The following is a 14,988-nucleotide window of genomic DNA, read 5'->3' on the forward strand; positions in this document are numbered from 1 at the left end:
GCAACATTCTGATTAGGACTGCTGCTTCCACACCTGCCCCTCACCTGCACTCACCTCCCAGTGCAAGGAAATTTGTTTTTCATTTCTCTGTTCTTGGCTCTCCCCAGAACAACCTTTCTTTTCTCTTCAGGGCAGCCACTGGAGGGCACCAGGAATATGACACCTGGATTTTCCAGAGCAGTGGCAGGACTGAGATCTCTCCTGACACTCAGGCATAATGCACTCAGGTTGAAGCCACAGTCCTCCACCTTCATCACTTTAGGTCTTTACTATGGAACAGGTGATATTGTTCCCCTGGAGAATTCACTTTTCTCCAGCAACTACAGTTTCCTGGTTTGGGCTGAACCAGTATCTTGAGAGAATTCTATACATTGTGTCATCCCATTCTCCTCCACCCACTTCCTGCACCTTGAGTATTCTGATCTGAAAATAGTAACAGATTTGGAACCCTTCTGAGGACTGTTAAGGTTCCTGGAGGTTCTCAAGACCTGCAGAGATTTCAAAGAAACTAAAAAATGAAACACGCATTTCTCAACACCACTGTAGCTGGTTCTGTAGTCCCCTCACTGCCCTAACTGCCATAGTGCCTAGTAAAAGACTTATGACGTCTCAGATCCTGTGGGTTATGGCCAAGGACAGCCAGGCTTCTTTTTTTTTTTAATCCATTTTTTTTCTTACTAGATTTTGAGTTCAAGAAGACAAAACATCCAAATATTTTCCATTTCTCATGTGTGTCTATCACCTATGAATTTTTAGAGTCTTAAGAATCACTTTCCTGGTCATTTCTGGCTTAGTCTGTCAATTTTCATGTTGCTGTATAAAGATTGTCAGGGGCCACATTTCTGTTTAGGTACTAAACAGGATTATAATGTTTGACATTACTCACCGATATTTAAATTCTGTGTACTTTTTTTAGTGCAAAAAAATCTTTAAGTGCAAGTACCTATGTTCATAGTAATTTGTGAAAAGGAAAAGAAAAACACCTATTTTATTCCTCATGCAATCTTCTCTTTCCTGTTTCTGATATCCTGAAATCTGTCTTCATATAAAAGACTGAACTTTAATTATAAAACAGCATGGGCTAGATAAGGCTGCCAGCATGTTCTTTACTCCTGTGATTAGGAGTGGGTTTTGTTATGCTTTTCTTCTAATTTAATGTGATTTTAGATTTTTAACAGTGAACAGAAATTAATTTTGTAAACAGAAATATATGCATATTTGTTGAGAGAGAGAGGAGAGAGAGAGATTTTTTAAGAAGCAAGGATTCCTCTCACATAGGGGTTCCCCAGGAGACCCGAATGGGGGGAGGGGTACAGGGGGCTGACTCCAAGAGGTCTGTGTTCATGTCACAGCAACTCTATGAGCAGCCAGTCCCACCCAGTGTTCTTGGATGGGCCAAAAAAAGGACTAGAGCACTTTTGAGAAAACCAAAATACTAAAGAGCTAGGTGAGGTAGTCAAGGAAACAGAAACAAAGTGAGAGAGGAAGTGATATGACTCCACACAAAATATGGGACTGGGAAAACACCAACGGGAAGCCAGACGCTGCAGAATTTTTTTAAATTTGAGATAGTGATAATGATGAGTTTAAAGGGTGAGGAAAAAGCCCATCATTCAGGAAGAAGGAACATCCCTGCCCAGGTGCCATGACCTGAATGCACTAAGCGACAGGCACCAAGGAAGCTTTCTGGTAGGGTCTGACCCACAGGAGCTTTGGGATCCACCATCATGGAGATGTCCCTCCTTTCATGTGAGTTGAGGTTTCTGCTCTCACTCTGCCTTCACAGATCCTACAAGAGAACTACAGGTGTCAGGGAACTAAAGGAAAACTAACCAGGGAGAGGAAGAGTTTAACGTTGCATGCCTGTTTTGGAGGAGGGAAGAGGCTATTAAGGAGATCTTGAGAGTCTTGCTGCCAGTTTCTGTTTTCTTTAAACCTTCAGGATGTGGAAGGAGGGTGTCAGAACTGCTGGGGATTACTTTTTTAGGGACATGGGTAGTCCGAACCATCTACCTATAATATGATTCTCCTTTGGAATGGAGTGGAATAAACTTGATACTTTGGGATCAGACAGTTGGGAGTTAGGTTTTCTTTCCCTTAATCTACACACACACACACACACACACACACACACACACACACACACAGGTATTTGGGCCGTACAGGATGTTTTGGTCATGTGGAAGCTGGGTAGGATGGAATCTGGAGCAAAGATGGATCCTTAAACATGTTCTTTAGGTAGGAGGCAACTTGTGATGATGTCTGGCCCTTCCTATTCGCTTTTGAACCGCTTCATGTACTCCAGGATGTCTGACTTGACTGTGTTGATGGAAGCCCGGTGGAACCAGCATATGACAGGGACTCCATCAGGCCCCACCAGGAACTTCTCAAAGTTCCAGCGGATGTCATGGACCTTCATGGGCTCCCAGAAGAGTTGGCTTGATGAGCCAAAAAAATCAGAGGTTGGAGGGCAGGAGTTCTGGAGCAGAGATATGGAAACAGCAAGACAGGTTTTTTTCTGCTTCTGTGTGGTCCAGTCTTATCCCTACCCCTAGAAATTCTACTCACCATTATATATCTCAGTATATTAACTACTTGACATGCTCTTAACGAACCACAGACATTTCAATACATCACTACCAGTACAATCAAACAACCAAGAGCTAGAGGGTATGATAGCAAATAGAAAAATTTCCTCCTTTCCCTGTCTCTCCCTCACTCCCATGATTATATCATGGTGCTTCAATGAAAGACTATCTTCTGTTTTCTTTGGTAAGTCATAACATTTCTTTAGCTTCAGTTTCTTTAGCTGAAAAAAAGGGGTCCTTCCATTCTGGGCTTACGTGGTTCTAACACTCTGTGACTCTAAAGTTAATTACCACATGACACTCTACATATCTATTTCTATGTTTGTCTCTCTGATTAGATATGAATTCCTTCAGGGAAGAGATTATGCCCTATTAATATTTGTTAACTCATTGTGTAGCACAGTTCTTGCACACAACCAGGGATTTTATAAATGATTGTTGAATGAATGAATCATTACCATCCCGTAGGGAAGGTCAGTCTATGTTAGAGCAATCATATGTTATGTTTCCTCTACTTGAAGCTACAGCCTCACAACAGATATTGCCATGATCCGTGAACTGAGCATTTCTTTCCAAGGAGTCCAAACTCAATCCTAGACTTGAGCCCCACACTTTCAGGGTATCTCTACCTACCTGACCAATCCTTGCCAGGTTTATGTTTGCTTACCTTCAGGAAGCTAAAGATCTCCTGTTCTTTTTCTCCATTCACATCCCCTTTCTCAAAGAGCTGAAAGTTGGGAACAAAGCCACCACCTGGACGTACATACCTGCAATGAACCAGAGTGTTCCTGAGAGGATCCAAATTAAGAAAAGGATGGATAATAATGGCCACCACAACAGGAAATCAGAGGTAAAGAAAGAGAGGCCGTAGACAGGGAAGGTGAGGAAAGAGGTCTTTGGGAATCAGAACTTCATGCACAGGCTTTAGGGAACCAATGGAGAATTCCAAGAAAATTGGAAGGCAAAATATTACTCAGCCATAAAAAAGAATGAAATAATGCCATTTGCAGCAATGGATGGACCTAGAGATTGTCATACTGAGTGAAGTAAGTCAGACAGAGAAGGACAAATATCATATGATATTGCTTATCTGTGGAATCTAGAAAACAATTATACAAATGAACTTATTTACAAAACAGAAATAGAGTCACAGATGTAGAAAGCAATCTCATGGTAACTGAGGGGGGGATAAATAGTGGGATTGGGATTGACATATACACACTACTATATATAAAATAGATAAGTAATAAGGAGCTACTGTATAGCACAGGGAACTCTACTCAGTACTCTGTAATGACCTATATAGGAAAAGAATGTAAAGAGTGGATATATGTATATGTGTAACTGATTCACTTTGCTGTACAGCAGCAACTAAAACAACATTTTAAATCAACTATGCTCCAATAAAAATTTTAAAAAAAGAAAATTGGAAGGTTAGGATTCTTGATTCATTTCTATTTCCTGTATCTTCTCCTTTTTCCTGTGCTTCTTTTCCATTAGATTTCCCGTAGTCTTACCATTAAAGTACTGAAAGGTAGAGAGTATTGAGCACTGCCAGTAGGGCAAGACTGAATTCAAAGCATCATAATGATGTTCTTGAACCCATTCATCTGTCAGTCACCCCAGAAGTCTCCAGAATAAGAAGCCTCTAGGTAGAATGTGGAAGGAAAATCCTGACAGGGTCTTGCAGGGTCCCAAGCAGGCACTTACTTGAGCCCCAAAAGGATCTCTGAGTTTTTTGCTGGTTCTTGTTTTCCAAATTGGTTGCAGGGAAAGCCCAACACAACTACACCAAAAGGCTTCAGCTCCTCCTGTAGTGCATTCAGTTCTGTAAGTAGAGAGTGAACTGCATGGATAGCCCGGCCAGCAGCCCTAGCTTGAGCAGTAAAAGACCACTGATTTATCCACTTTTCACATGAGTAAGCTGAGGACTATGAAGCGGAAGTTTCAAGATTACAGAAATTGAGGAAACAGAGCAAAAAGCTAGAACATAGGTTTCCAGAAGCGCATCCCAATAGCTGCCATTTTTCTTGTGCAATAGCTCCCATAAGTGGCTCTTCATCATCCAATAGGAGCCCTCCTTTAAAAGCACAGATTGGTTAGTACTCTGTGTGTACGTGTTGGGGGGAGGGGGGGTTCTGCTTGATTCTGAAGAGAAGTCAGATTTAAATGCCATTGCCTTCCTTAGTTGATGGATTGATTGATTGATCAAAAATGTTTTAAGGAAAGGCAAACAAAATGGACATGCTACCCCCTTCCTCTCACTATGCCCCATGATGACACAACCTGACACTCCAGTCACCTTCCCAGGAGCACTCTTTGGTGCTCTAACCTGGGAGTTGTTGAGGGAATCAGTGAGATGCTAAGCTTAGCTCCAAAGCATTCTCTACCTTTTTGTCAGTTCCAGTGACATAACTGATGTCATTTCCCTGGAACACTCACTGGGATTCTAGGCTACAAACTCCAAACTGCTCTTTACCACTGCCAGGAAGCTTTCCAACTCTCTGTCTGGACTTGTACCATTATTTCCAACTTTAGCCATTTTCAGTTCAGATTTACTGATTCCATGACCAGCACCAGCCAGTCCTATTCAGACTCAGCTCTATCTGCTGGCATCTCCCCCAAGGACCTCTTCTTAAAAGGAAGTGCTTTCTTCTCTTTATATATTTATTCAGTTACTATCCCTTTTATCTTTAACCATCAAGAATATTTCCTTCTTGAGCTTCCCTGGTGGCGCAGTGGTTGAGAGTCCGCCTGCCGATGCAGGGGACACGGGTTCGTGCCCTGGTCCGGGAAGATCCCACATGCCGAGGAGCAGCTGGGCCCGTGAGCCATGGCCGCTGAGCCTGTACGTCCAGAGCCTGTGCTCTGCAACGGGAGAGGCCACAACAGTGAGATGCCCGCGTGCAGCAAAAAAAAAAAAAAAAAAGAATATTTCCTTCCTGTTGCGGAAATACCTAGCAAACTTTGGTTCATTTGGAGTAAAATTTGAATGAGATGCTCTTTATAATTCTCATGAACTAGTTTAATAAATTATAGCACAGCAATACAATGGAAAATTATATCCTTTTTTTTTTTTCTTTTTTTGGTCTTGTTCGTTTTTTGGCTGCATCACATGGAATGTGGGATCTTAATTCCCCATCCAGGGATGGAACCTGTGCCCCCTGCAATGGAAGCACAAAGTCCTAACCACTGGACCACCAGGTAATTCCCTGGAAAACTATATCTTAAAATGAATAAGGAAACTCATCATGTGGTGACACGGAATAATGTCAAAGATATTTTATTATGTTAAAATGCACTGTGCAGAATCATTTGTGTGTGTGTGTGAGAGAGAGAGAGAGAGAGAGAAAGAGAGAGAGGAGACAGAGAAACTGATTTCTTGCATATGCATTAAAGATTTATGCAGGGGCTTCCCTGGTGGTGCAGTGGTTAAGACTCAGAGCTCCCAATGTAGGGGGGCTCAGGTTTGATCCCTGGTCAGGGAACTAGATCCCACATGCCTGCTGCAACTAAGAGTTCACATGCTGCAACTAAGGAGCCCACGTGTCTCAACTAAGGAGGCTGCCTGCTGCAACTAAGGCCTGGCACAGCCAAATAAATAAATAAATAATAAAATAAATATTAAAAAAAAAAGATTCGTGGAAATATACACCACAAACTGATAACACTCGTTGCCCAAAGGGAAGGGACTGTGGAAGATTTCACTGTAAAGCCCTTTTGTACCTTTTAAATTTTGAATCTTGTGACTGTATTACCTATTCAATAAGTTTAAACTAAAACAGATATAAAAGCAGATTTACATTCCATGGAACTTCTGTTTACACCTCACAACTTTTTAAGCTTACCATATTTTTCAAGCTTAACTTTTTGAAGGGAGGAAAATCCCCACTTGCTAAATGATACTAAACTGTTGTTTAGCCTCTTATAATTTGATCCTGAGATTTTTATAAAAATTAAAAAAGTAGTCTTTAGCTTTTCAGGTTTTCCCTGGAGTTGATTGTACATAAAAATAATAAATATAATGTGACTCCCAAATTCTTTTAAATGTCTTGATCTTTTCAAAATCTGTAATTTGAGAGTATCTTTTTATGCACAATTTCAACATTAAATTGAAAAGGTCTTTAGCTTCTTTTGGTAAATGTGAATCATTTGGTTTTTGTTGTGCTTTGGTGGAGGGGGTATTTTAATATAATTTTTGCCTGAATCAAGCAGTCCCCACTGTCTTAGTCCATTCAGGCTGCTAAAACAAAATATCAGACTGGGTGGCTTGTAAATAAATAAATGAGAAATTTATTTCTCACAGTTCTGGAACTTGGAAGTCCAAGATCACGGTGCCAGTACTGTAGGGTTCTGAACATCCTCCAGGGTGCAGACTACCAACTTCTTCCTGTGTCCTCACATGGTGGAAGGAACTGGGGAGCCCTGTAGGGTATCTTTTGTAAGAGCATTAAGCCCATTCGTGACGGTTTTACCCTCATGACCTAAGCACCTCCCAGAAGCCCCACTTCCTATTGCCATCACATTGGGCATTAGTTTCAATATATGAATTGTGGGGGGACACGAATATTCAAACTGTAGCACCGCTGAATGTTAATTTTCAAATATCAAAATTTGGTGAACTGGGACTTCCCTGGTAGTCCAGTGGATAAGACGCTGTGCTTCCATTGCAGGGGGCCCCGCGTTCGATCCCTGGTCGGGGAAATAGATCCCGCAAGCATGCCACAATTAAGGAGCCCACCTGCTGCAGCCAAGGGTCCAAATGCTGCAATAAAGATTCCGCGTGCCGCAACTAAGACCTGGTGCAGCCAAAATAAATAAATTAATTTTAAAAAATTTGGTGAACCATATATCTTAGAAGTGAGATTGCAATATGCCTAAATTTAAGTGGTGTTTAAAAAGGAGAAAATTGTTGGATTTCTTATTATTGGAGCGCCATTAAGACAAATTGATAGGACTTTATATTTTTGATCAGTTGACTAGATACTGATGTCAATATGTGAAAAAATTTCTTAAAATTCATTCATGTATTATTTTGATCCATTTTTTGGTGGCACCGGTATAATTTATCTTTCGAATTTATCTTGAACTTTTAAAAAAAGCTGAAAATAAAGTTCTTGGCATGTCAAAAACTGCATCTATCTCTAGTATGATCCATCTAAAACTTTAACCTTTTCTGGATCAGCAGGAATTCCAAACTCTTTCCCATGAGTGCACAAATAAAATGGAAAATCCACCTCAGCCACCAAAGGTTGAGCCAAGTTTGGAGAGATGAAGCATTTTCCCAAATAGCTCTCACTCCAGTTAAATACTATGTAGATAGTAAACTACATTTCCTCTTCTCTGCCATTTGGAGGTGCCTGCGGAACCCAACGGTGTTTTCCAAAATATCAAAGATCAATAGTCTTTCCTGTTACCAGAAGTCACCAGTGAGACAGATAAAATCAGCCCCTGAGAGCTAGATTCTGGCCTGGGAGTCACAGCTAGGGTTTGGTGTTCTCCTGTTGAACATAAACAGTTTCACAGAAGATCAATAGCGTACAAGTGACCATGATGAATCAAGGCAAAAACAAGAACCACTCCATAATCATGTTTGGGGTTTTTTTGTTTTTCTTTTTTGGCTGCGTTGGGTTTTCGTTGCTACGCACAGGCTTTCTCTAGTTGTGGTGAGCGGAGGCTACTCTTCGTTGCGGTGTGCGGGCTTCTCATTGTAGTGGTTTCTCTTGTTGCAGAGCACGGGCTCTAGGCACGTGGGCTCCATAGTCGTGGCTCATGGGCTCTAGAGCGCAGGCTCAGTAGTTGTGGCACACGGGCTTAGATGCTCCACAGCATGTGGAATCTTCCCGGACCAGGGCTCCAACCCGTGTCCCCTGCATTAGCAGGCAGATTCTTAGCCACTGCGCCACCAGGGAAGCCCCTTAATCATATTTTAACCACACAATACATGAACATTATCCAGATCACAAAAATGACCAAGCATCATCCTATTCTTACAAATCTAAGTGATTGCTGTTTCTTTACCCTTGCTTTATTCCTCCTACTCTGTAGATATGATTTATTAAGATACCCAGTCATTGGCTTCCCCCAAATCACCTAACACAAGCCGCGATCCTCAAGTCCTCAAGTCCGTTCTAACATCTTCTTACTGATAGCCCCATGGTTGTCTACAGTATATGTTTTCCCTCAGAACATCGAGCAACAAACTCAACTACAGATATGTTCCTGGTGGTCTTTGACTAAATCTCTGGGAGAATCTTCATTCTCACACCTGGAGGTAATTCTCCTGAGAGCAGTGGCAGGATTTAGGGGAATAGAGTCACATGATGATCAGCTATCCCCCCCGCATCCCCCTGCTTCCTCCTAATAACAAAGTAGCAAAACCTTCTGGACTTAGAATATGGTCATCTGACAAGGCTAGTTCCAAGAGAGGTGAAACATGAATTCTTACCAGGATACTGAGCTGCCAAGCCTCAATAGGTGGCCACATTGACAAAGAGGACGTGCTTGCCCGCATACTGCTTGAACTGGATATACTCCTCGCCATTGAGGGTGAGGGCTCCATACTCATAGATGGTGCCTGTCACCCCCTTATAGCAATCCATCTGGAATGTGACACAAATAACCATAACGATGCAATGATAAGACAAACGATAATCCCCAATATCTGTGGACTTTTTTTAAACTCTAAGAACTGAAGAGAATTTTCAAAGTGATATTTTTAGTTATGGCTAATGCCACAGGTAGAACTTATATCTTCTAACTTACAATCTTTTTTTTTTAACGGTGGGACAAGCACTTTATAATCCTCTTCCCATTCCTGGAATATGAACACAATTTCCCTCCATTCTCCGATCTACAATTTACCTGCAGTCTCCTCCACAGCCTAACACCACATTCCAGTCATCCCACCCCTTCTCAAGTATTCTTAACAGATTTTGGTAGAGTTTCTCATAACAGAAATATGTTTTACATAAATTTCTCATCTATATAGTCTTACATTGTAATTTCCTTCCCCCAGAGCCCAGCAAATAACTTGTTCCTCCTCTGGATCCCACTGAAGGCACTTTCCAGAGTTTTGTTGGTGGGAGCTCACTGGTACCTACAGAATTCATCCTCAACACCCCTTTCTTCTTATCTCTATGTGAAACAGGAAGCAAAGGGAAGGGACTTCCTACGCACAAGCATGCCAAGGGAAAGAGCGAACAGGACCTGGAGCAAAAAGCTAAAATGCTGTTATCTGAGGAGAGGGACTCCTGGAGATGTGGAGAAAAGGCATAGAATTTTAGAGTAATTTAAGTGAGTTTCAATTACTCTAAAATTCTATGTACGTAAATGTCTGCCCCATGCAGTGAAGGAATTGCTTGTGGGTCAGCTCCTGTGGGGAGAGTGGGGCAGAAAACTCTTTTATCATTTTCTAAGCCTATTAGTTCTGTCACTAGGATACCAGGCATAGCTTCCCCTTCACTATCCTTGGAGAGAAGGAGGCTGACGTAGGGCAGGCACGTTCCCTGTGTTCCATACATCCATACACATCTGTGCACAGACATTAATCCAAATATTTGAGAGTATTAGCCTAAGAAAGCCACCAAGAAAGGGTTGTCATCTATGTGCCTGCATTCTCTTTTGCGTTCATGCTACCTCAGCTCTCTGCTGAAGAGTTTCTAGCATTTGCCTTTCTTTCTAGTACAATTTTTTTTAAAAAAGTGGAAATCATCCTGTGAGCTGTCATTTGTGTGCCTCCATTTTCCTTGTCTTCATGCTGCCTTAGCTCTGGGCTCAACAGCTTCCAGCTGTCTGTTTCACACATGGATATCACCCTGTGATCCAAGCTTTGTTTCCAGGATGCCACATCACCTCCCCTGAAATTAAAATTGGCCAGCAACTCTCTGGGCCTTTTGTGTTGTATTATTCCCTGAAAAAGAAAAAACACAAAAAAAACCCTCTCCCAACCCTAAAACTCTTTAGGGCACATTTCAGCACCAACTTCTTTTCCACCTGCCCCGAGGTTTCACCCTCCCCAAGAGCAACCAGTTCAGCTTCCCTCTAATCCAGTTGCTACGTCATGTCCTCTTTCCCGGACCCGCAATAGTGCCTGAGGTTCCAGACCAGAGTGGAGGGGACGGGCTCTGGGGTATCAAGCGGCCACCAGGGGGAGTGGCAAAGAGGAACGCAGCGAGAGCAGCCTGCATCCTTGGCCCACTTTCGGCCCAGTGACCCACCAGGCTCAGGGGAGACGATCCACGTACAGAGAGTTTAGGAGAGCCTCTGCCTCACAGGACAGCAGTGGCAGTGGCAGATATCAGTTTGGAAGGGCTGGGAAGATGGATCTCGTCCTTCGTAGAGGGGGAGAAGGGAGAACTCCTTGCATCCTTGGCGGCCAATTTAGTCATCATTAAATTGACTAAATTCCCTGCGGGACACTCACCTTCATCTGTTGCTGCTTCGGGGTCGGCTGAGCGAAGCCGACCAGGAACAGTGAGAAAAGACACTAGGCCCAGAACTGCGGGATCATGGCTGGAACTAGGAGTTGTAGGCGAGCCTCAGGTCCCCAGGGATCTCGGCTCCTTTTGAGCCCCTGGCAGGGGCCAGTTTGAAGATGCACCCTCCAATCGCAGAGCAGCATTAGCACATGGGCAACCCCCCCTTCCCTGCCACCCCGCTCTCCCTCCCCTTTCTTCTTCCCTCTCTCCAACCTTCCCCTCCCCTCCCCTCCCCCTCCCCCTCACTCCTCCGCCCACTCCTGCAAGCCCGGAAGGCTCAGAGCACCCAGTGCCTCCGGGTCAGGCCACCCGCTGGTGTTCTGGCGCCCCGTGCTCTGGCAGATGAAGGCGGAGGCTTCCCTCTTTGGAACTTGAAGTGCTGTCTTTACCTTCTCCAGGCAGTTCCTAGGTGCTGGCTCTGCATCCAGGAAGTAAAACCACCACCACTGAATCAGAACCTGCTTTTAAAAATTAAGATCCTCATGTAATTTACACACAAGCTAAAGTTTGAGAAGCATCGTCCAGATGACTATTAATCCTTTGTACTGTCCCCTCAGACTTTCATCACTTAGTCAACAGCACACTGTATTTTCTAATTATGAAGTCCAGATGTGGGGACCTGCATGTCTCAGACCCTTTGCCCTGAGATCTGTCCCCTGGAGAAGGGCTTGTTAATGCAGGAGTAACACAGATGATGGATACACATTCACAGGGGGAAGTTACCCAGGAGAAAGATCTAAACTGTGCATTAGGGAACTGCCTTGGGCTCGACTAAGCTTCATTCTCTGTAAATTATTGTAATCATCTCTACCCCACTTACTCCATAAAACTATTTACTGTGAGGTCCTAATAAGGTAACAATCTGAAAGTTGTTGCAAAGTATTTGAATGGGTGAAGAGTCAGAGTTGTTTCTCCCACCCCTCCTCCCTCCCATCTGCTCCCTTCCGGCTTTTCACTGCCAGCTCAGCTTTACTAAACTCCCTTGTTTATTGAAGTGATAACTTCTTCCTTTTCAGTTCTAAGCCCCTTGACATCCAGTCCCCTCCATCCGCCCTGCCTCTTGCAGGTTTGCACAAAAGCCTTTCTCTGCTCCTGAAACTTAAGTCTGGATGGGGTTGAATTCTCATGAACTCTGTTGGAAGATAAGCTTTCTGTTATCTCAGATTTCTTCTCAAAGGCCTATAATCTATAGCCTGACGGCTGATATCTGATCCAGCCAAGCAGGTCCTCGAGGCATTTAGAGCAGTCATGCAGAAGGCGTCCCTCTTTTGGCACAGACCTACACACATTCCCAAGCTCCTTGGCCTCTTGCCGTTCTCATTTTTAAAAATGGCTGAACCTTAGACTGTGAAGCTATAGCGACCATTGAGTTCAATACCCATGATAAGGGTATTGACTAGCTCCTTATCTCAGAAAAAGCTAATGTCTCTGTACCTTAGTTTTCTTATCTGTAAAATCAGGGTAATAATAGTGTCTACCTCCTAGGGCTGCTTTGAGGATGGAAAAGAACTCAGCCCAGGGCCTGAAACATGTGAGCAACTGGAAGTCTATTTATCATCCACATGTTCATCTTTATGCATCAGAAAACTGAAGCCCACAGAGAGAAGGGACATCTCAAAGGTCACGGGTTAGTAATGGTGAAGTGAAAGCAAATTCCTGATTCTTACCATAGAACCCTTGCTCTGGTTCCACATGGATCATCAGTTGTTGTGACTAAATCTTCAATGTCTGAGGCGATTTACTTTTGCTCGTCTTGCAATAACTAGCCCTTGAGTGGTGAGGAGACACTTCTGAATAGACCTTATCAGTAAGTTAAATAGTCTAAAACCCCAACTTCCCATGTTCCTATTCCAATATTCCTAAGTTTTTGAGCACCCTGGGTCCTGGCCTCCAGTGATGAGAAGTGAAGGTACAGAGCACACACTGAGCAGGAGGAAAGGGGCAGACATCTCATGTCCCTGATCCCCCTGAAGGTATTTCAGGGCTACAATTCCCCTTCACTCCTCCTCCGGAGCCATAGTTCACATCCCTATTAGCTCCTTCCAGGAGCTTTGCTTTCATCTCTTAGTTTGTCTCTTCACTTCCGTTGAGGCCAGGGCGGGCCACCCCAAAATATGCCTTAATGGCAGACTTTCCTGGTGGTGCAGTGGTTAAGAATCCGCCTGCCAGTGCAGGGCAGACGGGTTCGAGCCCTGGTCAGGGAAGATCCCACACGCCGCAGAGCAACAAAACCCCTGCGCCACAACTGCTGAGCCTGCGCTCTAGGGCCCGCGAGCTACAACTACTGAGCCCACATGCCACAACTACTGCAGCCCGGGCGCCTAGAGCCCGGGCGCCTAGAGTCCGCGCTCCGCAATCAGAGAAGCCACCGCAAAGAGAAGGCTGCGCTCCACAATGAAGAGTAGCCCCTGCTCGCTGCAACCAGAGAAAGCCCGCACGCAGCAACAAAGACCCAACGCAGCCAAAAATAAATAAATAAACTGCTGTTGTTTAAAATATATATATATTTATATGCCTTAATGGCATGTTGATTATTTTGAATTAGTTACTTAAGAAATGATTGACGCAAGAGAGACACTTTGACCCTCCTCTCTGTCTCCCTGAAAGCAGGAAATAAATCTCCCATGTGAAAGGTACATTCCCTGCGTCTGGAGGCATCAGGGCATGATTATCACCAGAGAAAGGGAATTTGGGCAGAGAAGCTGTATAAACAAACCCTGTTACTTCTTCAATTTACTACCCCAAGCCCAAACTCTGTTTAGATTTTTCACTAATTAAGCACCCAAAGCCTAAGTTTCTTTGTCTTGTCAAGTCCTCACATATTTATTGGTCTTTGTCTAGAAAGTATAAAAGCTGCCTGCTTTGACCACTTCTGGGGACCCATTTCTATAAGACCTCCATGCACACAAATTAAAATTTGTTTCTTTTTCTCCTGTTAATCTGTCTTGTGTTGATTTTATTATGAGTCCAGCCACAATAACTCAAGAGGGATAGAGGGAAATTTCCTCCTTCCCATACTTCCCAGATCTTCTCCAGTCTCTCTTCCTCCACACTTTGCTTCTATTCTATGACTTTTCTAAAGGTCAGTTTCGTTGACATCGCTCATATCTAAAATACTTTGATTCCTCCCTAATTCTTACACTTTCAATCTGAAATTCTCCCATGGGGCACTCATCTTTCCTGATTTGACATTAGTTAAATTTTCAGGTGTACCCTTCCCTCCATAAATGTTATGTTTCTGGCAGACTGAACTGTCTTCATCACTCAAAATCCACCTATCTAGGTATTGATTCTTGACATTTTAGGTAAAATCTGGCCAGTACTTTGGGATCACTCCTGAAAGATTTTTTGACACATTAATTGCATGTTTTTGTTCAAAATGATGGGATACAATTATCAAACAAGACCTCAGAGGTAACTCTCTGAGGCCTGAGTCACAAATCAGGGGTCTAGTGAGCTTGATGAGGGCTTGAACTTAAGCCATAGAGTCAGTCTCGCTGCCTTTCTCAAATAGCCTAGGGCTAGGGCAGAAGAGGATGGGAGACTCATATCAATTTGTCTCAATCACTATTTCTTTGACCCAATTCTTTGACCCAAGCAGTTTAGATGACATAGACAGGACTCCTAAGAAGAGAAATGATTTGTACAAGGTCACAGGATGTTATGGGCTGAGTTATATTCCCCTCCAAAAGGTATATTGAAATCCTAACCTGCAGGACCTCAGAATGTGACTTTATTTGAAAGTAGTATCTTTGCCAATGTAATTAGTTAAGATGACGTCATAACTGGAGTAGGATGGACACCTAATCCAATATGACTGATATCCTCATAAAAAGATGGCCTTGTAAAGGACGTAAAGAGATTGGAGTTGTGCTGCCACAAGCCAGGGGATGTTTGGGCTTACCAGAAGCTGGAAGAGG

At 43.3% G+C, this 14,988-nt stretch overlaps 1 protein-coding gene across 1 annotated transcript; it reads right to left on the reverse strand.

The window, feature by feature from the left end:
* Positions 1-2,268: 2,268 nt before the first annotated feature.
* On the reverse strand, positions 2,269-11,303 carry GPX6 (glutathione peroxidase 6). Its single transcript, XM_022562151.3, is given in 5 exon segments — positions 2,269-2,479; positions 3,256-3,355; positions 4,299-4,416; positions 9,037-9,190; positions 11,014-11,303. Coding segments are annotated over 5 exon segments (777 nt in total). The 5' UTR covers positions 11,212-11,303; the 3' UTR covers positions 2,269-2,272.
* Positions 11,304-14,988: the final 3,685 nt, after the last annotated feature.

The sequence above is a fragment of the Delphinapterus leucas genome, chromosome 10, assembly GCF_059928025.1.
Source record: "Delphinapterus leucas isolate spDelLeu-1000000601 "Yukka" chromosome 10, BTC_Dleu_Yukka2, whole genome shotgun sequence".
NCBI lineage: Eukaryota > Metazoa > Chordata > Mammalia > Artiodactyla > Monodontidae > Delphinapterus > Delphinapterus leucas.